The sequence below is a fragment of the Erpetoichthys calabaricus genome, chromosome 8 (genome assembly GCF_900747795.2).
Source record: "Erpetoichthys calabaricus chromosome 8, fErpCal1.3, whole genome shotgun sequence".
In the NCBI taxonomy this organism is placed as follows: Eukaryota; Metazoa; Chordata; class Cladistia; order Polypteriformes; family Polypteridae; genus Erpetoichthys; species Erpetoichthys calabaricus.
The window spans coordinates 72,686,952-72,712,231 of record NC_041401.2 but is presented as its reverse complement, the minus strand read 5'-3'; the positions used below and the strand labels follow the sequence as shown (position 1 = coordinate 72,712,231).

At 39.0% G+C, this 25,280-nt stretch overlaps 1 protein-coding gene across 1 annotated transcript in view; it reads left to right on the top strand.

Moving 5' to 3' along the window:
* med13a (mediator complex subunit 13a) overlaps positions 1–25,280 on the top strand; it is a 277,360-nt gene that overhangs the window by 179,610 nt on the left and 72,470 nt on the right. Inside the window, exons 11-16 of the mRNA XM_051930909.1 lie at positions 2,244–2,325; positions 2,726–2,847; positions 7,012–7,102; positions 11,697–11,908; positions 12,153–12,349; positions 19,983–20,905. Of these exons, the coding sequence (XP_051786869.1) occupies positions 2,244–2,325; positions 2,726–2,847; positions 7,012–7,102; positions 11,697–11,908; positions 12,153–12,349; positions 19,983–20,905 (1,627 nt within the window). The remainder of the gene's footprint in view (positions 1–2,243; positions 2,326–2,725; positions 2,848–7,011; positions 7,103–11,696; positions 11,909–12,152; positions 12,350–19,982; positions 20,906–25,280) is intronic.

The window sequence follows — 25,280 nt, the reverse complement described above, 5'->3', positions numbered from 1 at the left end:
AACAGGCAAGAGAAATTGCATTTAATTCGAAAAGCATTGTATTTTTAAGCAAGGCTTGATGAGTCCAGTGACGTAGCATGAACAGATCTACTGTAAGGAGAAATCTCTAAGTAGGGTTCACTAAGCCAAATATATTTTCACCAAGAGTTTCAAAAGGAAAGATGGAAGGTTAGAATCAGAGGATTTCAATTACCTAGTAGGTTGGTATGCAGTGGTTTTATATTAATTTCCACAATTTTTTTTTTTTTTTTTTTTTTTTTTTTAACAGCTTTGTAGGTCTGTAGTAGATAGTTGATCCATTTTGAAGTGACCGTGTGTTGATGATGTGTTTTTCACATTTAGTCCTAGATAGAAACTTTCATAATGTATGCGTTGAACACAATTTTTAAAAGTTTAAGTATTTCAGACCTATCTAATTAAAGGCATATCCAACATGCCTTTTTAATGTTTTTGTAGTTTACACGTTGCATTGTGCCCACCCCCGTTAAAACAGGAAATGTTACACATCTTGAAATAGCTACAAAATCTTTGTCAGTTCTGTAATGATGGTGATGTAAAGTTACATTTGTTAATACTTGGCATATTTGATTTAGACTGTAATTTAATCCTTTTGTTGTTTTGATATTTCCCCACTTTGTGACCTGTTAAGTGGTTAACCAAGGATACCTGGAGTGTGTACATACTAGAACAGTTTTGGTTTATCGTCATTTTATAATCTTGTTTATGTTTAAACTTAGTACTTGCTTTATGAGTTCAAATCTATTTTATTCCAAGGATATTCAGAAAATAGGATGAGTATAGTCAGAAACAAATATAGCAAAAATGCAAAGTCACAAAGCTCAAATGCAGCAGCCAGTCAACCAAAGGTTGTGGTGTTCTGAGTAACTGATGTGGTTGTTTTCCTGTCTTTGATGAAATCAAAACAGAGTTTTCAAAGCATCTTCATTTCTGTCTCAGAGCATCAATGGTAGCACTTATCAATGTGACGATAAGAGACTTTATTTTGAGCCTCCTGCTGACTCCAGATTCAAAGGGAATTTGATTCGATATGACCTTTATACCCCAGGAATCATTTCCAGACCTAGGTGTTCTCTTCAAATGACTTGCATCTTATAGTAACTCTTATCATATGACTTAATACTCTTAGGCTCAGTTAAGAGACTCTCAAGACTACTACTGTGCTGTAAGAACTATAAATAGGTAGCTGGCCCACTATAGCATTTTTTTCAGCATGATTGAATTTTCCTGGCTTTGCAAGTTTTCAACAAAGTAATTCTCTGCTAGAGAGAGAGAGAGATGGTAAAAGTCATCTTGCTGCTCCCCTTTTTCCCCCCACACAGACATAACAACATGGAAACACCTGACAGTATTAAAAACCTGGGTAACATCTTCCTAAAAATTCTGTTCATCAGACACAAACTGGGATCCCAAATTCTTTCGTCGTCTGGTGGGTGCGGCAATGCACTGTACCAGTGCATGCTCCCCAACTTGACTTGACTTGAGACACAAATGATAGGACAATAATCTGTAATATATAGAGGCATTAAGTTAAATATTTATAGAAATCCACATATAAAAGATGACTGTTGGTACATTTCCCTACAGTTTTTTTTTTTTTTTGCGCTGGGAAATAAACAATCAATAGATGTACCTGTAATTACTAAGTGCATGGTCTATAATATGTGAAAAAATAGAAATGTGTACTTATATGCACATGTATACATCAGTGTAGTTTATACATGCATATCAGTATGAGATATTATTTATATCATGTATAATATATATATATTCACACACATACTTGACTAAATACATTTCTTAAAAATATATATTGGGCAGCCTATTTACTGATAGCCCAGATACTTTTGAAAATGAATAGTCAAAAGTACCTCCTACCATAATCATAATCCTACTTTAATAGCATATCCACACTACTAGATACGATTTAGAAAATGTATATATACCTGAATCCACTTTTTCATAGACATGTGTTCGTTGAATTTGTACATCAAAGTGATTAAATGAGTGTATGTTTAAAACCCATAATAGATAGGATTTAACATTGGATTATACACATGTGTAATTGGAGCTTCAGTATTTGGGGGAATCTAGCTCTCTTTGTGTTTAATTTGTTATTTTACTCTGCAATATTTAGATCTATTTATCATTGTAATAATGTAATATCACCTATTGGTGATATTAAAATATGTAACGTTTATGAATGTTTTTGTGTTTTCACTTAGGCTGAAGATGGTTCTGCAGGAAACTCCATGGCTGCTGATGGAGAGGATGCCATGTCACTTTTCAATCCATCATCAAAGACAGGTTTGAGACTGCTTTTAAGAATTTGTGTGATGTTTTTATCCTCTTTGGCTGGATTTTTTTAAAAAGAATAAGAAATTAAGAATGTGTGTGACTGTATGTATGTATGTATAATATATGTATGTATGTATAATATATATATATATATATATATATATATATATATATATATATATATATATATATATATAATGTGTGTGTGTGTATGTATAAACACAATATATGTATAAATCTCTTCAGTCCACTAAATTGTTTGGCAGTGTTCATAAAAGCTTTGTGACAATCTATTCAGAGCCCTATTCTTCGAGTGAACTGAAATCTGGTTAAAGAATTTCTGGGGTTGATTGGAATACTTTAGTAAACACAGTAAATGTGGTTTTTTTTTTTTTGTTTTTTGTTTTAGATGGCCAAAGTGCAGCTGCTCATAGCCGTATGTCTTCAACTAGCCTGATTCATGAAACTGATTTGGCAGTTTCCATCAATGACTTGGACAATCTGTTTAATTCTGACGAAGATGACCTGGCAGTAAGAATGTTTCCAAAGTGCAGTCTCTTTGGTTTTAAGTTTGTGTTCTTGCAATTGCACCAAAATAATAAATATTGATTAAAGACCAGTTTAAGCAAGGTTTTCATTATGCCTCAGAACTCGGTTTTAAAGACTTTTCCTTTTTATTCTCAATTTTTCATTATATTGTATATATGATGTTTACTAATCCTTTCATCATAGTTTTCCTTTTCCCTTTCACTTGAGCTTTGTGTGTTCAGTAGTTCCCCAGATTCCTGTAGTTGGAGAAATTGTGACCATAATAAACTGGTTGTAGAAGCTGGGCTAAATCAAGCTACTGTGTTAACCTCTTTCTACCTGCCCTAGCACGGAGAGAGAGAGACAGAGTAAATAGGTCTTGTCTACCTGAGTAAAGTTAATTGGGTCCACCATTCAAATTCTTTTACTTATTTCCGTTTTTCACATGTTGAATTGAAATGGCTGAAAACAAATAGAAGAAGGCAGAATCATGCTACCTTATTAGCTATTTTGTGCCTTTCCCACACACAGAGTGAGCGCACATACAGTGAGTTGGGAAAACCAGAAAAACAGATTTTATCTCCAAACAGGAGATGAAATGCTGAATGTCTTAAACCACAGCTCCCAGGACACATACTGGAGGCACAGAGCGGTTCACGTGACCTTTCAGTACCTAACAGAATTTTCTGGGAATAAGACAAACATTAAATGTGCCTATTTTGAGTTGCTGTAATTTAACATTAATAAGTCTAGATTTCCTTGTAAACATGCACACACTGTTGATTCTTATGTTAAAATCCAATGTTTTATATTATCTTGTTTGCCGAAACCGTTTTTGGTACTATTTGCTAACTAATAGTTGTTTGCATGCTTGGCAAATAGTTTTATCTAATTGTTCTTGCATTTACCCTGATGAGACTTGTGGTGGCAATATGTTGAGATGAACAGATCTTTTAATTTATCCCTAATTTCTTGTATTTTCTCCTGGAGAATTCCGAAGTGCTTCCAGATCAGTTGTGAGGGACAGAAGATCCCTTCCCCAAGTACTGGATATTCTCTGAGTAGACTTTACACAATAGTACATATAGGCATCCTGCATCATACTTAGATCACCTCATCTAATTCGTGTTGATTCAGAAATGCAGCAGTTTACTTAATTCTTCCCATGTTGTTGAGCTGCTACAGCAACTCTGCACAGCAATGTTCTTTTTGTTGCTTATAATTGTAGTCAGTAGCCTCCTGTGTTAACACTGCACTCAAGTACATTATAGAAGTGCTGGCACTGCATTCATTTGAAACCTCACACTTGTTAATAAAAACTCATGGTACAGGTACTCCACCACTCTGTGCTTGCCCTTTGCATACAGGAACAAAGATTTACTGAGAGATTAATATGATGGTGGTAATTATCTTATCAGATATACCCAGGGCAGCTGAGAGCCATGCAAGTGTGCATAAGGGATTATAGACTAATGCCAAGAGGACATTGTCATTTGCACACAGCAAAGATGCAGTCCTCAAGTTCTAAAACTGAATACTTTCCACACATTTTCTATGCCTCAAGATTCTTTAAAATCATGTACAGAAAAAGGAATACATTTACAGTAACATCCACATTAAACAATTTTAAGTTCATGATAAGCATGCAAACACAACTCTTCCACTCTAAATACAGAGATTAAATGGCACCAATGATCCTTGAACCTCCATTCTCTTGCCTCTTTCTTTCTGCCCTACATCCCACTTAATTGCATAATGTACACAGTGAAATCTTTTAAGTCCTCAGAGTACATACAGTGGTGTGAAAAACTATTTGCCCCCTTCCTGATTTCTTATTCTTTTGCATGTTTGTCACACAAAATGTTTCTGATCATCAAACACATTTAACCATTAGTCAAATATAACACAAGTAAACACAAAATGCAGTTTTTCAATGATGGTGTTTATTATTTAGGGAGAAAAAAAATCCAAACCTACATGGCCCTGTGTGAAAAAGTAATTGCCCCCTTGTTAAAAAATAACCTAACTGTGGTGTATCACACCTGAGTTCAATTTCCGTAGCCACCCCCAGGCCTGATTACTGCCACACCTGTTTCAATCAAGAAATCACTTAAATAGGAGCTGCCTGACACAGAGAAGTAGACCAAAAGCACCTCAAAAGCTAGACATCATGCCAAGATCCAAAGAAATTCAGGAACAAATGAGAACAGAAGTAATTGAGATCTATCAGTCTGGTAAAGGTTATAAAGCCATTTCTAAAGCTTTGGGACTCCAGCGAACCACAGTGAGAGCCATTATCCACAAATGGCAAAAACATGGAACAGTGGTGAACCTTCCCAGGAGTGGCCGGCCGACCAAAATTACCCCAAGAGCGCAGAGACGACTCATCCGAGAGGTCACAAAAGACCCCAGGACAACGTCTAAAGAACTGCAGGCCTCACTTGCCTCAATTAAGGTCAGTGTTCACGACTCCACCATAAGAAAGAGACTGGGCAAAAACGGCCTGCATGGCAGATGTCCAAGACGCAAACCACTGTTAAGCAAAAAGAACATTAGGGCTCGTCTCAATTTTGCTAAGAAACATCTCAATGATTGCCAAGACTTTTGGGAAAATACCTTGTGGACTGATGAGACAAAAGTTGAACTTTTTGGAAGGCAAATGTCCCGTTACATCTGGCGTAAAAGGAACACAGCATTTCAGAAAAAGAACATCATACCAACAGTAAAATATGGTGGTAGTAATGTGATGGTCTGGGGTTGTTTTGCTGCTTCAGGACCTGGAAGGCTTGCTGTGATAGATGGAACCATGAATTCTACTGTCTACCAAAAAATCCTGAAGGAGAATGTCCGGCCATCTGTTCGTCAACTCAAGCTGAAGCGATCTTGGGTGCTGCAACAGGACAATGACCCAAAACACACCAGCAAATCCACCTCTGAATGGCTGAAGAAAAACAAAATGAAGACTTTGGAGTGGCCTAGTCAAAGTCCTGACCTGAATCCAATTGAGATGCTATGGCATGACCTTAAAAAGGCGGTTCATGCTAGAAAACCCTCAAATAAAGCTGAATTACAACAATTTTGCAAAGATGAGTGGGCCAAAATTCCTCCAGAGCGCTGTAAAAGACTCATTGCAAGTTATCGCAAACGCTTGATTGCAGTTATTGCTGCTAAGGGTGGCCCAACCAGTTATTAGGTTCAGGGGGCAATTACTTTTTCACACAGGACCATGTAGGTTTGGATTTTTTTTTCTCCCTAAATAATAAAAACCACCATTTACAAACTGCATTTTGTGTTTACTTGTGTTATATTTGACTAATGGTTAAATGTGTTTGATGATCAGAAACATTTTGTGTGACAAACATGCAAAAGAATAAGAAATCAGGAAGGGGGCAAATAGTTTTTCACACCACTGTATAGACAGGATTAACAGACTCCTTGGCACAGCTGCATAAGATCAAAGTTGGTTCACAGTTCCACAGTGAGGTAGGAATCCACATTGCTGCTTCTGTGTCTGAGTTTCAGCGATTGTATAGGGACTGTTCCAGGGGCTAAAGGTTGTGAGGCAGAATCTCAACATTCCACCTTCTACACAAAATTAATGGAAACATGTTAGACACAATGGAGCTTTCTAATCACCCCATTGACCTTATCCACAGAGATGAATTCAGGCCCAAACATTGCTTCTAGCACTTAATACTCAAAGAAGTATATGTTTAGGAGTTCATTAGAGTGTTCTTTCCATCTCTGAGCAACATTTGTGGTTAATGTTTGCTCTCTCTTGATGAAATGGTGCATCTCTTACCAAACCTAAGCAGGTAAACTGTAATTTTCATACTGTTAAAAAAAAAAAAAAAAAAAAAAAAAACTTCAGCCACACTTTTTCTAAATGACTTTCCTGACCACTGTTGTTGGCCTACAGGTCCTAGATGCACTACAGATGTTTTAAATAGGGTCTGTTCCATGCCTGTGCACAGGGTAATCTGCTTGTTATACCATTAAGCTCTTTGGGTCTTCCTGGGGTGCTGGGTCTTTGGGTCTTCCAAACTATTCATCTGTCAGTGCCACTCATCACCAAAGTTTACATTAAACTTGCATATTTACAGTATGTCTCTGAAAATAAGGCCTTTTGTTGTTCTCTAACTAATTTTATTTATTTATTTTTGGCAGCCTGGTTCCAGAAGAGTTGTAAATGGTGTGGAAGATAAATTCAACATAAAAGAATCTAAACCAGCAACACTAGATCCCATCCCTTGTATAAGTAAGATTTTGGTTCTCTAATTCTTTATAGCATTCTTAATATGAAATGTATCGCACAGCAATCTTTCTAAACTAGGACCATGTTTCATGTTTTCAAGGAGACTGAAGTTGGTTATTTTTTCATACCTTTATCATTGTCAGGCTGATGCCTTTATCCAAAGGGGAATTACAGCATTTAAGATACATTTGGTTACATTTCTTTTATTTATTTATTTTAAACTTTTTTGGTTTTCAAAGCTTTTCTGATTTGGAGTTATAGATAACAGTTTTTGGGCCTGTATAGTATAAATTGGGAGTATTATATACTACATAAACTGTGTTTGTGTGTGTATATACAGTATATAAGTTTCCATACATATGGTTTTTAACATTTTATTTTCCGATACTTGGATTGGTCGCTGTGGTCCTGTGGAGTGACCTTCCAGATCCCCAGATCTCACCCTACTTGATTTTTATCTTTGGGGGCATTTAAAGGCCATGGTGTAACAGGAAAAGATAAAAAACATAAATCGTCTTAGGGAACGTATCACCAACACCATTACAAGCATGACTTCAGCAGCAAAACAATGGCAGTCATGTAGAGCATATTATATAAATAAAAATGTTTTTTCATAAAAAAATGCTTATTTTCCTATGTATGGAAATTTATGGCCCACCATGTATATATTTTGTCATCTTATAATATTTCATTGCAGAAAGAATGAGGATAGGATTTACAGATATTGTATAACATCTTTGTATAACTCCTACCCCCTCCAATTTATCTAAAGAAAAAAAAACACTTAGAACCCAAGTGTTAAATTATGGAAAATTGGTAATCAAGTAGCTGGAACTACTTTTTTTTTACTACATTGGAGAAATTTGGGTTTGCCCTAAACATATGTGCATGGATCAAACTACTGTATACCAATCCAGAAGCTTCAGTTTGTATTAACAACATTTATTCAGACTACTTTAAACTAGAACATGGTACCAGACGAGGATGCCCCTTGTCACAACCTTTTTGCAATCACCACTGAGCCACTGGCAGTTCACTGTCGAAATGCTTTTGAGATAAAGGGGATTATCAAAGAAGGACTTGAACAGAAAATTTCTCTCTATGCAGATGATATGGTACTGTATATATATATATATATATATATATATATATATATATATATATAATATATGTGTATCAGAGCCACAAAATACTGTGCCTGCAGTCCTAACAGCACTTATAGAATTTCAAAAGATTTCTGGTCTCAGAATGAATTTGACTAAAAGTGTGCTTTTTCCAGTGAACTCTCAAGCACACAATACTAGATTGGACACCTTCCCTTTTATCATCGCAGATCAGTTTAAATACCTAGTGGTAAACATCACAAGTAAGCATAAAGCTCTCTATCAACAAAATTTCGCCATCTGTATGAAAAAAATTAAGCAAGATTTGCATAGGTGGTCAACCCTTCATCTAACTTTAGCAGGAAGAATTAACATTGTTAAGATGAATATCCTTCCTAAGCTTCTCTCTTTATTTCAAAACATTCCAATATACATAAATAAATCATTTTAGATTCAACATAACCTCATTTATTTGGAATTCAAAACATCCACGTATCCAAAGAGCGACCCTACAAAGACCTAAGGTAGAAAGTGGTATGGCTGTACCTAACTTTCACTTTTATTACTGGGCAGCAAATATACAAGCTATTAAAACCTGGACATGGACACAAATAGATGAACATACAGGCTTGGTCCGCAATAAAAATAAAATCCTGCAGTACTTCTTTATATTCCTTGCTTTGTACCCCAATAAATGTAAGTTATCGCCAATATACTAACAACCCAATTGTGCTTCACTCACTCAGAATATGGAACCAATGTAGGAAGCATTTTAAGATAAAGAAGCTTTTATCTGTGGCACCTCTGCATGGGAACCACCTTTTTCCACCTCAAACATATGCAGTTTTTAATGTTTGGAAAACATTTGGGATTAAGTCATTTAGAGATTTGTATATAGACAACGTCTTTGCATCCAACGAACAATTACATTCCAAATTTAACTTTCCAGCAACACATTTCTTTCATTACCTTGAAAATTGGAAACTTTGTTAAACAGAACCTTCCCAATTTTCCTCACCTCCCACCTCCCTCTATGCCAGAAAAAATATCGATCAATCTTGAGGACTCAGACAGCATTTCTGAAATATATAAAACCATTTTACAGTCCCTGACTTCCAAAGATCCAAGAAGACAGTGGGAAAGTAATCTCTCACTCAATATCTCAGAAAAGGAGTGGAAGATAGCAATGCAGAGAATCCACTCGAGCTCCATATGTGCAAATCATACAATTATTCAACTTAAAATTATATATCAATCGCATCTGTCTCGTTTAAAATTGTCCAAAATATTTCCAGGGAAGATCCAACCTGCAAACGCTGCAATCAAGTTCCAGCCTCACTAAGCCACATGTTTTGGGCCTGCACCAAATTAACATCATTCTGGACCAAAATTTTAAAATGCCTATCAGACACCCTTGGTGTCACAATCCCTCCTAACCCATTAACAGCTGTGCTTGGTGTTCTCCCAGATGGGCTTAAAGTGGAGAAGGACAAACAAACAGCAATTGCCTTTACTATACTATTGGCACGTACACTTATCTTGCTCAACTGGAAGAATCCTAACTCTCCTCTTTTAAGTCAGTGGGTAACCGAAGTTGTATGTTGAAATTGGAAAATATCAAATTCTCACTTAGAGGATTTGTGCAGAACTTTTTTAAAACCTGGCAGGATCTAATCAATAACACTTTAGAGTAAGCTTTTAAAGCACTGAGGAAGCAGATTCTCTCACCCCACCTTTTTTTTGTTTTCTTCTCCATTTACCTTTATTCATTTATTATTTCATCTATTTACTTATTTTTGCTAGCTTTAAGTTGTACTCTGCTGGCCTAGCTCTCTTTCTCAAAAATCAGCCGGTTGCTGAAACTTATTTGTTTGTGTTTTTCACCATTATTTTAAGAATGAAAATGCTTATAGAAATGATTCCTTTAAAAATATTGCTCAAATGGTGAGGTCTTCTATCACCATTTTGAGAAATGTCTACTGTACAGATCTAGTGGCATGCCAGCTTTAGCACTGCACAAGTGCAAGTATAAAAATAGCCCTGGACAGATCATCAGTCCATCTCAGGGTTTTCTCACTTAAACACCATACTCAATTGGTGCATCTGTCTTTCCTATATACTGTATTTTTCGCTCCTTAAGACGCACCTGACCATAAGACACACCTAGGTTTAGAGGAGGAAAACAAGAAAAGAATATTCTGATCCAAATGGTGTACTAATATATTTAATGAAATATAGCAGAATAATATTTCAACCATGTTAAGTCAACAGCGGTATTAAGAGCCATCATCACTGTCATTAACAAATGAGGAGAGACTTTAAGGTTCAAGCACTCTTCTAGTTTTCTGGAAACCCCAAGAATTCCACATCGCTAGTGTCAGAATTTATGAAGTTCAGTTGCTCACAATCACTTTGCAAGAGCATGTATCTATCACACGGCATAACCTGTCCAAAGCCACCAGGGGACAAAGCATGTTTGGACCAATGCTCTCTGAAGTTATATCGCCAGTCTAGTCCCATCTCTGTTTGTAATGCCACAAACCCCTTCATCTCGTCTTTTGTTATGAGTTTCCTCTTTGAAAAACGAGAATGCAGTGCAAGCGTAGCCTGCGATTCAAAAAAATTGTTCTGCATACTGGTTTGTATCGACTGACAGTAGCTGAAAGGCAGCTTCAGGAATGAACAGCCTGAAGTAGTCTAGCTGCTGGTAATCTGTCGAGTCCAACAGCAAGCCAGTGCTGTCTTGTGAAGTCTGGTAGCCAGTTTGGCTCCCACGGATCAATGTCTGGGTATTCCTCCCACACGAACCTTGCCATTTGGTGCATCGGTTGCACAAATGCGCTCAGCTGGCAGCCGGTCAGCTGGGGCGGCATCGGCTGGTGTCTGATCAGCTGATGCCAGTTCCTCACTCTCTTACTCGATCTCCTGGTCACTCTCAACACAATCAGATTCTGAAAAATCAGAGTCCAACTCCGCGATAATCCGCAAAACATCATCTGCTGAGTATCTTGTTTTCTGCCCTCACTTCGCTCCCTCATGAGATGTCGATGCCATCTTGCCTTTGTTTGCATTTAGTCACTTACGCACATGCAAGGATTAGATGCAGAGTCAATGAGTCTGACATTCCTCCAAGCAGAAAGGGAATGCCTGTAATGTTACGGTGAGTATTGTCGCCCTCTACCCCTGGATGTTTACTTTTGTCAGGTAATACACATCACAGTCTGACACGCAGTATTTGCTCCATAAGACGCACAGACATTTCCACCCTTCTTTTGGGGGAAAAAAACAGTGCGTCTTATGGAGCACAAAATACGGTATTTACATTTATTTGCTTAGCAGACACTAACCAAAGCAACTTACAAAAGAAGTAAACAATTGCTGAACAGACAGGCCATAGTCTAATGTTACTCAAGTGTTAATATTACTATGAAGGATTAAGTGGAATGTGTCAGAGGAGTATTACACAAAAAATGTCTTTATTTTTCCATTGCTAGGTTCTGCTGACCTTCATCAAATGTTTCCAACTCCTCCATCACTGGAACCGCACATCATGGGCTACTCACCAATGAACATGAACAACAAGGATTATGGCAGTATGGATAGTGCATCTGGAATAACGGTCCTAGATGGCAATTCAACATTAGGTGGCCAGTTTAAAATTGAGATTGAAGAAGGATTTTGTAGTCCAAAACCATCAGAGATTAAGGTAACAACACATTTTGTGTACTCAGTAGAGCACCTGTTCTCATGGTGTTTAATCTGGAATGAACACTAATCAAAATATTTTTGACCGTGATATGCAGTAGTTGAATCAAGTCTTGTAATTGCATAGCAATTATAGTGAGCTGCTTCTGTCATATGGCCAAGGCAAAGATTATTGAGAAAAAATTAAGCAGTATTCCATTAATTATATCATTGTATTTTTCCCATTAAACTTCTTCTTCTTTCAGGATTTCTCTTTTGTGTATAAACCTGAGAACTGTCAAGCCCTGGTGGGCTGCTCTATGTTTGCACCTCTGAAAACTCTACCTAGTCAGTGCCTGCCTCCAATCAAACTGCCAGAAGAGTGCATCTACAGACCAAGCTGGACAGTTAGCAAACTGGAGCTCATCAACCCTGTCCCAGCAATGACATTTTTGAAAGATGGGTGCGTAAGACACGAAATATTTCACATAAATAAAACAGTAAATGTTTTTTAAAGAGTTTCCAGTAGTAATGTGTAGTGTTAAGAGTTCAAAGAAAAAAAAGGTATGTTAAATTTTAAGTTTGTATTTGCAATTGAAGGAATGGAAATCTAAAAGCTCATTTATTTCTGAGAAAATTAATTTCTGTATTTTTAAATGTTATTCCAACATGCTCCATAACTACCATTTTTTATGTTTCAGAAGATTTGTAACATTCTTTAATTCTATTTTGAGGCTGATAAATTTAAATGTTCAGTTTATACTTGGCATGAATGTTATGTGGTTACATTTTTAAGCACATGATTATAGGTTTAGGTCCGACCCTAGCAGACTTTGAACAAGTCGTTAAACAAGCTGTTTTCCACTTATAGAAATACACTTTGTGTAATATTAAATGAAATGATATTCACCTTAAAAGACACTTAATAAACTTTGATTGTAGATGTTAAAAAGCACACGCTGATAATGTATTGCTTCATGGATTCATTCGTTTGTTCCTTTCTTTCAAAAGGATTTGTTAATTATTACAGTGGAACCTCGGTTCACGAACGTCTTGGAACACGTACAAATCAGTTTACGACCAAAAAGTTCGCCAAAGTTTTGCATCTGTTCACGACCACACACTCGGTATACGAACAAGCCAGTTTCCCTTTTGGTTTGTATGTGTTCAGTCTCTCCCTCTGCATTTCCTGTGCAGTGAGCGAGAGAGTGCGACACACGAGAGAGAGCGAGACACACACACACACACACACAAGAGAGAGACACACACACAAGAGAGAGAGAGAGACATACACACACGAGAGAGAGAGAGAGACATACACACACGAGAGAGTGACAGAGAGAGAGAGACGCACACACACACGAGAGAGTGACAGAGAGAGAGAGACACACACACGAGAGAGTGACAGAGAGAGAGAGACACACACACGAGAGAGTGACAGAGAGAGAGAGACACACACACGAGAGAGTGACAGAGAGAGAGAGACACACACGAGAGAGTGAGAGAGAGACACACACGAGAGAGTGAGAGAGAGACACACACGAGAGAGTGAGAGAGAGACACACACGAGAGAGTGAGAGAGAGACACACACGAGAGAGTGAGAGAGAGACACACACGAGAGAGTGAGAGAGAGAGACACACGAGAGAGTGAGAGAGAGAGACACACGAGAGAGTGAGAGAGAGAGACACACGAGAGAGTGAGAGAGAGAGACACACGAGAGAGTGAGAGAGAGACACACACACGAGAGAGTGAGAGAGAGACACACACACAAGAGAGAGAGAGAGAGACACACACACGAGAGAGAGAGAGAGACACACACACGAGAGAGAGAGAGAGAGACACACACACGAGAGAGAGAGAGAGAGACACACACACGAGAGAGAGAGAGAGAGACACACACACGAGAGAGAGAGAGACACACACACGAGAGAGAGAGACACACACACGAGAGAGAGAGACACACACGAGAGAGTGAGAGAGAGAGACACACACGAGAGAGTGAGAGAGACACACACACACACACACAAGAGAGTGAGAGAGAGAGAGAGACACACACGAGAGAGTGAGAGAGAGAGAGAGAGAGACACACGAGAGAGTGAGAGAGAGAGAGAGACACGCACGAGAGAGTGAGAGAGAGAGAGACACGCACGAGAGAGTGAGAGAGAGAGAGACACGCACGAGAGAGAGAGAGAGACACGCACGAGAGAGAGAGAGAGACACGCACGAGAGAGAGAGAGAGACACGCACGAGAGAGTGAGAGAGAGAGAGACACACACGAGAGAGAGAGACACACACGAGAGAGAGAGAGACACACGAGAGAGACACACACACGAGAGAGAGACACACACACACGAGAGAGAGAGAGAGACACACACGAGAGAGAGAGACACACACACACGGGAGAGAGAGAGAGGGAGACACACGAGAGAGAGAGAGAGACGCACACACACACAGGCGCGAGAGAGAGACGCGCGCTCACACAGGCGTGCGAGAGAGAGACACAGACACACACAGGCGAGAGAGAGAGAGAGACACCCACGAGAGAGAGAGACACACCCACACACCCACGAGAGAGAGAGACACAGACAGACAGACAGACATGCACACACAGGCGCGCGCGCGCGAGAGAGAGAGAGACACGCACACACACAGGCGCGTGCGCGAGATAGAGAGAGACACGCACACACACAGGCGTGCGAGAGAGAGACACACGAGAGACACACCCACGAGAGAGAGAGAGAGAGAGAGACACACCCACACGAGAGACAGACAGACAGACACGCACACACACACGAGAGAGAGGCGTGCGCGCACACACACACACAGGCGCGAGAGAGAGACGCGCGCTCACACAGGCGTGCGAGAGAGAGACACAGACACACACACACAGGCGTGCGAGAGAAAGAGAGAGAGACACGGACACACACAGACACAGGCGTGCGAGAGAAAGAGAGAGGCACACACACACACAGGCGTGCGAGAGAAAGAGAGAGGCACACACAGACACAGGCGCGAGAGAAAGAGAGAGAGAGACACACACACACACAAAAGAGAGAAAGGAGAGAGAGAGAGAGAGACACACACAGGTGAGCGAGAGAGAGAAAGGGCTGGACGCATAAGGTAGAGAAGGCAGTTAAAGAATGCACTGGGCTTGTTTTTGTTTTCACTTCTGGTTACAGCGATCGGTTAGTAACGTGCATTGTTACTTTTCTTGGTGGTTTATTAAATTACGGATTTTTTCAAATGTTAATTTTTTTCCCTGTGCTTAAAACTCATTAAAAAAGTGTTTTTAGCCAGCGGTTGGTAGCGCTATAGCGCGAACTATTGCAGTGTTAGTTTTCTCTTTTGTTCAAGGTTTTCTCAGTGTTATTCAATGTTTTTACCTTTAGTTTACTATTACGCTGTGCATTCTATGGCTTAATTAACTATATTTGTGCTTAAAAATTAAAAAAAAATATTTACATACAGTTTGTACGGTCTGGAACGGATTAATTGTATTTACATACAATCCTATGGGGGAAATTACTTCGGTTCATGACCAAATCGGGTTATGACCAGAGTTTTGGAACGAATTATGATCGTGAACCGAGGTTCCACTGTACTTAAATGTTTCCCTCGAATGGCTGTGACTTGGGAACTTCCCAAGAGATGAACACTGAAAAAATAATGGGGAATGCCAATTGAAGTGGGTGAAAAGCTCCCAAGAATAAATTCAGTATTTTTCAAGTTAAAGTTATTTCTTTATAGTAGTGGTGTATATTGTGTTCTAAACGTGAGCATATTTTATACATTTAAAAAAATATATATATAGAAGAAAGCTTTAAAACTTGCCAGATATATCCACTTTGAAGTAGCAAAAGTTTGATTTAGAAAGCTTGTCTTCCATATCTCTGAGGCATTTTTGTGACAACAAAATATAATGGATATACTAAATTTTGTCTCTAGTTCTTTGTACTGTTTGTTTTTTTTGAGGTAAGGATAAGTGTTTTGCTCACTATGACAAGACCCCCAACTCACATTTTTGGCCAATCTGTATTCTACTTATTATCCTACATTTACATCTTCACTTCTGTTTCCTCAGTGGTACTGTTCTGCCATGGCTAATAATAAGTGACAGATCCACTCTCAAATCATTCCATTGTTTTTCCTAAAGGGTGCTTTCTTTTTGCCAATTACATTTTGTGTTGTTTATTTACATAGCTGAGTTATAGAATGGTGATTAACAGCTCACATAGGAGCTTCATTGTACTTTATATGCATAACAATAAATCTGAACTGATTACGCTACAGGATCTATATATATATATAAAGGAGAGTTGGAATCCGAGAGATTGTGTTTGTGGAGGGATGGAGAGTTAAGGCGGGTGTTGGAATCATGTGATCATCTCCCCTCCCATTCACCTCATTTCATTCACTTCATTTCGCTCCGAGCTGAGCTCCGCTGCTGGCGCGGTCTTGCCGTTCTTTTCCCTTAGTGTTTAGTCCTTTCTCCTTTACTGATTTACTGTTTAGTAGACGCACTACTTACTGAATAGTATTTTTTCCATTAGTGTTTCTACTTAGTGTTTCTTAGTGTTTACTAGACGCGGTGTGCGAAAGGAGAGTTGGGATCCGAGAGACTGTCTTTGTGTTTGTGGAGGGATGGAGAGCTAAGGGGGGTGGGGGAGTCACGTGATCATCTCCCCTCCCATTCACCTCATTTCATTCACTTCATTTCGCTCCGAGCTGAGCTCTGCAGCTGACACGGTGTTGCCGTTCTTGATTTGCTTTTCACATGGCCAACTATACGTTGCTCTAGAGTAAGCTCAGCGCACAGCTTGGTCATATTAAAACCAGAGGGGTGAACTGACAACATGATATACAAAGAGATCCTTAACAAATAATTATTGGTATATTTTCCCTCAGTTTATTATTTAAAATTTTAAAGCAGTACTTCGCCGCTGCGAAGCGCGGGTATTTTGCTGGTATTTTTAATAAAAGCCTTAGATCTTTAAGTGCAAAGCTAATTGAATGTCAAATTTTTCCAGAGATGATGAAACAGACAGAAGTACCACAAACCAATTAATCGAATTTTTTAATGAATGATGATTTGCTCTTGCTGAAAATGTGGTAATAAAAGAACTGAGGTCATTGTTTTTGAGTGAGAAAGCTCACTCACTCTCACAGATACCAGTCACTTCATAAATACATGGGGAAAACATGCAAAGTCCATGCAGGCCATGGCACTATGGTGTAGAAATGACAGCTGTGTGCAACCACTCTGCCTATGTTAGTAACACCTATACTAAACTTGCTACACATCAACCTGGTTAAACCTAGTTAAATTGTTATTGCTAAATTGGTGTTTGGGAGTGTGTGGTCGTTCACCCTGAGATGGACTGATGCCCTATCTGGGGATTGTTTCTGCCTTGCACACAGTGCTTGTTGGGATAGCTGCCCCTAACCTTTCAATGGATATCACATTGAGAAGATTGATGGATGAATGCATAGATCATTTTTTCAGTTCTAGTCACTTGATTGCTTACTGTATGCATACTCAATTTTCTCTGTCACCAAAGCACACGCATACATTGGCAGTCCAGGGGCACTTCACAATATCCATCCATCCATCCATTTTCCAACCCGCTGAATCCGAACACAGGGTCACGGGGGTCTGCTGGAGACAATCCCAGCCAACACAGGGCACAAGGCAGGGAACCAATCCTGGGCAGGGTGCCAACCCACCGCAGGACACACACAAACACACCCACACACCAAGCACACACTAGTGCCAATTTAGAATCGCCAATCCACCTAACCTGCATGTCTTTGGACTGTGGGAGGAAACCGGAGCGCCCGGAGGAAACCCACGCAGACACGGGGAGAACATGCAAACTCCACGCAGGGAGGACACGGGAAGCGAACCCGGGTCCCCAGGTCTCTCAACTGCGAGGCAGCAGCGCTACCCACTGCACCACCGTGCCGCCCAATTCACAATATATTTTGAGAAATGACAGTTCATGTGGGCTCAATAATCAAAAGAATTAACTTTCCTTTAAACATATTTAAGACAGTTCCTCCTAGCTCATGAGTTTATTATGTTTTTGGTCATTGTATACAAAAATTTAACACAATTTATATTTTCATATAATGTTTTACAAAAAACTATGCAGAAACAAAATTATTAGGTATTCAGTAGCATCAGGCACATACTGTATTAATTTCCCCTCAAGTTTTCTCCTATACACACCAATAAACACTCATTTTAAAAAACAAAAAAAAAAGTTATAATTTACTTCTCCAACAATTCCCCACTCAGAAACCCATGTACAGTTGGTTCATAAAATATTTCAAAGATTTGTATGACTTTAATTTGAGACTGATTTTGTAGGGAGCTTTTCCACTGGTGTGTAGACTCAACAAGTGGACTAAAACAAAGACATAATTGTTACCACTTAAATATTTTCACCAGTGTGATTACATTTTTTAATGGTATTTACTTGTCAAAAAACGACAGTAAGGACATGAGAGAAATTGAAGCTTCCCATCCATTGGATACAATTTAGAAGAGCGTTAAATAAGAGTGGTGAAAAAGTTATACATAGTGTGATGCGCGAGTCGCTGCTTTGCACCCAAAGGACGAGGCTGAGTGTAAGGATTTCAGAAAAATCAGCTTTATTCAGCTTGAAACAGGAACAGCAAGATTATTTATTACAGCGGGAGCTACCACTCTACTACACATAGACATAGCAAACAGGCAGGTTTGGGGCTAGGTCAGTGGCCAAGTTAGTGTTCCCTGCATCACCTATTGGGCGATAGATGCATTGCACGAGGATGCAGTGAGCTTGCTGTTGCCTCTGTGGCACTATGAACCTGCAGTTGCCTCAGCGACAGACAACCAACCCTCGACAGACACGTAAACGCATTTTGGTGTGTCACACCATTGGGGAAGGCCTCAAAACTCGAACAATAGAAAGTAAAATAGAAGAAGATGCCCCTGCAATCATCAGATACATAAGTTAAGGTGTTTGTAACGCTGAAAGGGTAGAGATAATAGAGACATTGTGTGGTTACAGTAATTTATCAGGTGGGAATTGGGCAGTGCCTATCCAAAAGGGCTCTATGCCCACCCAATGAAAAAGCAGTGAAAACATAAAGCTTTAGCTTATTTTACCCTCCCTACATATCCTAATGCTCGTCCAAGGATTTATTTTTTTTGTGATTCCAATGGCAAGGATTGTAACTTACCTGGCTGCGAACAATTATGTATTACCACCCTAGAGCAGTAACAAAAATAACTAGAGAAGATTACCACTCGTTTCCTACATACCACTGTGCAACAGCACTTAAGTGACCAAAGGAAAAGTTAAGTAAAAGTAGAAATAAATTATTAACAAATAAAACAAATACCTATTTAAGAATTCCTCTCTAATTGCAGTATGATAAACTAGAAACATTACCCCACACAAGGCAAACAAAAAAATATATCACATGGGTCTCTCAATAGTAAGCTGTTCTAATAATGGATCATAGTTCTTAAAGCATTCAGAAGAAATAACTATCTGCAATAAAGTGTTGTATGAATGAAAGAAATGGTTGTGTGTTCCTGAAGTGGTTAGCCGGTTGCAGGACACTTTTTCCGTGCACTTTCTTCCCACTCCTGCCAATCTTATTGTCTACTGCTTCTTCCTTCTCACTGCTCCCTTTAAAGGTAACTTCCTTGTAAAGATCCAACCTTTCTTTAGATAACTGATTTTAATTAGTCCATTCCTATCCACATCTACTTTAATGCAGTCTCTTGAATTTCAAATGTGCAGTATGTTCTATAAAAAGTTAATAAGACAGAAGGCACTGGTAACTGGGGAATAAGCAGAAATAATACAAGGATAAACTACGTTTTGGGTAGAATAGTTTTTGAGCATTCTGATACTTTTATAATTTGAGAGGTTTTAGTGTCTGTCTTTGGTGGTGATATAAACCAGCTCTGAAAATACAAAATGGTGCATCATCTACAATAAAACTTTCTTTGTACATAAAGTTAGGACAGTTACTCTTATCAGCAGTGTTTCAAGAGGGTATGCTTTTTTGCTGATAATATACTTTTTCTCTTTTCAGAAATATTCCCAGTGTTGGAAGTGCAATGGATCAAGACTATGTTCAAACGTACACACCTCAAACACATACTCCATTTATGTCGAACAGTGCACCTCCAAGCAATAGTGGTGCTGGAATATTGCCCTCCCCTGCCACTCCAAGGTTTTCTGCCCCTACGCCACGGACACCCAGGACTCCTCGCACTCCAAGAGGTTGCGGGGGACCTTCAAGTGTGCAGGGTTCCCTCAAGTATGAGAATTCAGACTTGTACTCTCCAGCCTCTACTCCCTCCACTTGCCGACCTCTGAACTCTGTTGAGCCTGCCACAGTGCCCTCCATCCCCGAAGCTCACAGCCTTTATGTCACGCTCATCCTGTCAGAGTCAGTTATGAACCTCTTCAAGGATTGTAATTTTGACAGTTGTTGCATCTGTGTCTGCAACATGAATATTAAAGATGCTGATGTTGGGGTGTACATCCCTGACCCCAACTGTGAGGCCCAGTCTCCAGGCATGTGTGGTTTCAATGCATTCATGAACCGCCGTTTTGGAAATAACTCCGGCCTTTTCCTAGAAGATGAGCTAGATATTGTGGGTCGCAGCTCTGATATCAGCCGGGATACTGAGAAAAGATTCGAAGCACTCAGGAATGCCTCTCTGGAGCGGAGCGCATTTAAAGACAAGGTCCCAGATGAGTTGATTCTGCTTATTCAGGACCAATGCACTAATCCATTTTTTCCAATTGCTGCATTTGAAATGGAAGTGTCAATGCCTAAAAATGGCAGCGTGACCATTCCTTCTGTTCGTGTGGAGGAAAGGGACTATTATAATGACTGCTACATGGCTTTAGAGCATGGTCGACAGTTCATGGATAACATGTCTGGAGGCAAAGTAGATGAGACACTGGTGAAGAACACTTGTCTACACCACTGGTCCAAGAGAAATGGTAAGACATATTTCAGCTTAGACGATTTCAGTTAAGCTTCTGATGCAAATCTAAGTCTGTGTTTTCAATCTTTCTCATCTTGTCTTTTAATATACTTAACTTTTGGTGTTAAGAAACAGACAGGCCCTTCAGACGATATCGACTTGGGTTAGGCATTATATCAGATTTACTTTCTTGTTTCTAAGAAAAGTCAATATGCAAAAGCCAAAGTTGTGATGTTCTGCAGTTTTATTTGATTTTCCACATCAACTTATGAATGGGAAATAAAATCCACAAAATTTTCTGCATACAAAGTGTAACTGTAGACTCCACCCTTGTTGCCTGGCAATGATGAGTGGGGTTGGGGAAATAAGGGAGGGTCAGAGGAGGAAGAGTTCATAACAGGCAGTGGATCTGCTGTCTAGAAATTAATGGAAAGTGAAAGTAGTTTTTTGCTGAAACAGCTCTGTTTCTAACAAAAATCACTTCCCTCCTCAGAATTTCAAGCATCCCCTTATAGATACTTCTCCGGCAATGGCATGTAACTTACCTATCTACTGTATTAACAGAGAAAGTAAGATTAAAGAAACTGTTAAGAGCATTACATGCAATATATGAGATTCCTGACCGCTAATAATGGTGCTGATGAATGTTACAAAATAAACACCCACAGTCATCATACAGACTGTTACAGACAAGAAAAAGCATGTTTATGCAAATATATCATAAGGAACCATTATAAATGATGTAAATCATTAAAACAATATATGTATGATATATTGTAAACAGTGCGGTACTGAATCAAGAGCTTTATCTTTGCTGGCTTTAAAAAAGTTGGAGAGAGAAATCATAATGTTTGCTGACTGACAGACACAGGTGAAATCAGGGCAGGCAAAGTTTTGAACATAATGCATACAATGGAAACTCAAAAAAAACGTAGAGGAGATATAAAAAAATCTAGCTTAGTTTGAGGCACAGCTATTCATGAAATTGTTAAATGTCTGAGGGAGGAGGGACTCTTCACTAATGTTTCATATTATTATTGTGATCAAATATACCAGATTTTGAAGAAAGAAAACACATACATGTATATATGGTGCTGATCCTCAATCTTTACAATGTTTTGAGGACATATCAAGGTGTATTAAATAGGGATGTGCACGGATAGTCAAATAAAATCGGCATGTTTCTTCATTAACACGCTTTCTCGGTTCTTGTCAGGGCCCATAGGTATCCCACAGGAATAGCCTGATATATCACCCTGATCCTCCACCTTAATCCTGGACCTGCAAACCTGGTGCTGTCACCTTCTTCAGTCACCGCAACTCCCATGGCACTGTGCCATCTATCAGATGCCACCACATCAGGACCCCATCCTTTCACCTGGTCTTGTTGCCTCTCTCTCTTGTCCGCTCTGCCTTTTCAGCTTGTTAACTCCTGAGAACACAGTTAACTCTCAGAGCATTTGTGTTCAGCTGGTGCCTCCTGACTATTCCATAGCTGCAATAATTAGTTAACACCAGCATAAGGCCCCCACACCAACCTGACCAACACAGATTGTGCTGCTAAGGACCAAGCATTTAAATTAATTTGCATCCTCTTTTTTCTCAACACTTTGGTTAAGTATGTTTAAGTACTGCATTTTGTACATTCTCAAATATGTGTTTCATTAACATCATGTTCAATATACCTTTGCATGTCTCAGAAAACATGTGCTCTGACTAATTGTAAAGCACTCTTGTTTTTTGTTTTATTGCAGTTAATCTGCATGCTCACTTTTACAAATATTTGAATATCAAAAGTTTATCACATTGTACATCAAGTGTTGTTTTTGGGTAAAAATAATCTCACTATAATTTTAAGTCCATGTTGTCCAGCCCTACTACCAACTAGTATTTTTCCCTTCATAATGATAAACTTGTGAGCTGTTCTGCCTCTTGTTGTTTAAAAGATATTTATATATTTATGGAAAGGCATATTTAGCTAAATTGTAGTATTCAGTAATCAAGCCCACTCATTCCTGTGGACTTTTTTTAATCACTTTTTTTGTTTTCTACTTTATTATATTGTGTACTAGCAAAATACCCGCGCTTCGCAGCGGAGAAGTAGTGTGTTAAAGAGGTTATGAAAAAAAAAGGAAACATTTTAAAAATAACGTAACATGATTGTCAATGTAATTGTGTTGTCATTGTTATGAGTGTTGCTGTGTTTTATATATATAAAATACACACACATATAAACATATATATACATATACATATACACATATATATACATATCTACATATATATATATATATATATATATATATACATATACACATCCACATATCAACATATATGTATACACATATATACACACACACGCTTTATGGGTGATGATTGTTTTACTCTTTTTATCTTTATTTTATTTTATTGTAGAATCAACTCCTATCTGCGCACAGCAGGGCAGCCGTGGGCGGATACGTATGGTGTATTCACTCCATGTTATCGTGCATTACGCTGTCAGTGGTATTTTGATAAAAGAATTTGAACAACATATAAGAAGCGTATAAATTATTAAACAGTAAAACATTAACATTTAAGAAGTAAAGTTACATTAAGTACTACTGCAGTGCCTTCGGGTATACCTCATTTTTTGTTTGCCCTTTACATGCTTAAATGTATAAATTTTTTGGTGCACCTACCCGAGAACACGTGACATATAACAGAGCGTGGGAGAAGCATGGATTTTAAACACGCGTTGAGTTCATCTGCTGGTCTCCCTCGTGGAATAACTGGTAATGTTTGACTAAAATCTACAGCGAGTAAAACGACATTACCTCCTTTTTTTTTTTTTACGATCTCTGAGATCTTGCTTTTTTCGGTTCAAGGCTTCATAAGCTCTTTTATGTTGTATGGTGTACTTATCCCAAACCATCATCTTTGAATGTTGCAAGACTTTCGCCTTGTATGTAGATCGGGGTAATTACATTCATTGCATTCCTAGTCTGAATCACAATCTGATTGTATGGGTGGTTACCTGGCACTGTAGGGTTGCCACCCGTCCTTTAAAATACGGAATCGTGCCGCGTTTGAGAATGAAATTGCGCGTCCCGTTTTGAATCAATACTGGAATTTTTTTTATCATTTTTTTTTTAAAGCAGCGTCTCATGCAAATCATCCCACACGCATTTTATGAAGATGCCTCCTTTCCTAGTTTTGATTGGGTAATACTTGATGTCATCGTTAGTTTGATTGGTGTTTTTAACTGTCCAGTGAGGAGGGCGTGTCTTTTAAGTACAGTCTGCAAAGTGTTGGCACTGAGATGTGGCGTCAGCGCCATAGTTGAAGCCCCTAACGTTGCGGTCAGCAAGTCAGCTAACATCTGCCATGTGCCGTCTTTCAGTTGCGAGAAGCAGATCATAGAATGGTTGAAACTGTTGCCCCTAACGTTGCGCCACGGCGTGTGGTTCGTTTATACCTCGTGTCTTCTCATTAAAGTTTTATCTCGCGAATATGTTATTGCAATCCGCAGCCGGAGCGTTTCTATAAACTTAATTTAAACTTACGTTTTACACCGTGCTTTGTTTCCCTTATGAACATGCTTGTATGCTTAACTCGCTCCATTCTCAATTGTTTAATTAATTTTTTGCTCTTCGCTGTTTGCGGCTGTTCCTCCATTTCCCCCTACTTCGTTCTTTTATCTCGCGAATATGTTATTGCAATCCTTAACGGGAGCGTTTCAATAAACTGATTGAAAATAGTTTTGCATTTACCTTTTTAGTAAAAGGCGAGCTTTTAAGCCTGAGAAATCACCCCGTAAATGCACACGTTTAATTGGACATGTGTTAATATGTATGGTTACACAGTATTAAAAGACAGTGAACAACGTCAGTTACCTTTGTTCCCGCGTTTGATAAAAGGTGAGCTTTTAAGCCTGAGAAATCACCCCGTAAATGCACACGTTTAATTGCACATGTGTTAAGTATGCTTACACAGTATTAAAAGACAGTCAAAAATTAACGTCATTTACCTTCGTTCCCGCGTGTGACTTGTGCTGTAAATGTCTTCCTTGTTTTTAGTTCACGTGATTACGTAGGAGGCGTGATGACGCGATACGTGACTCCGCCTCCTCCATTACAGTGTATGGACAACAAATATGTTCCAGTTATGACCATTACGCTTTGAATTTCGAAATGAAACCTGCCTAACTTTTGTAAGTAAGCTGTAAGGAATGAGCCTGCCAAATTTCAGCCTTCCACCTACACGGGAAGTTGGAGAATTAGTGATGAGTGAGTCAGTCAGTGAGTGAGTGAGTGAGTCAGTCAGTCAGTGAGGGCTTTGCCTTTTATTATTATAGACTAGCAAAATACCCGCGCTTCGCAGCGGAGAAGTAGTGTGTTAAAGAGGTTATG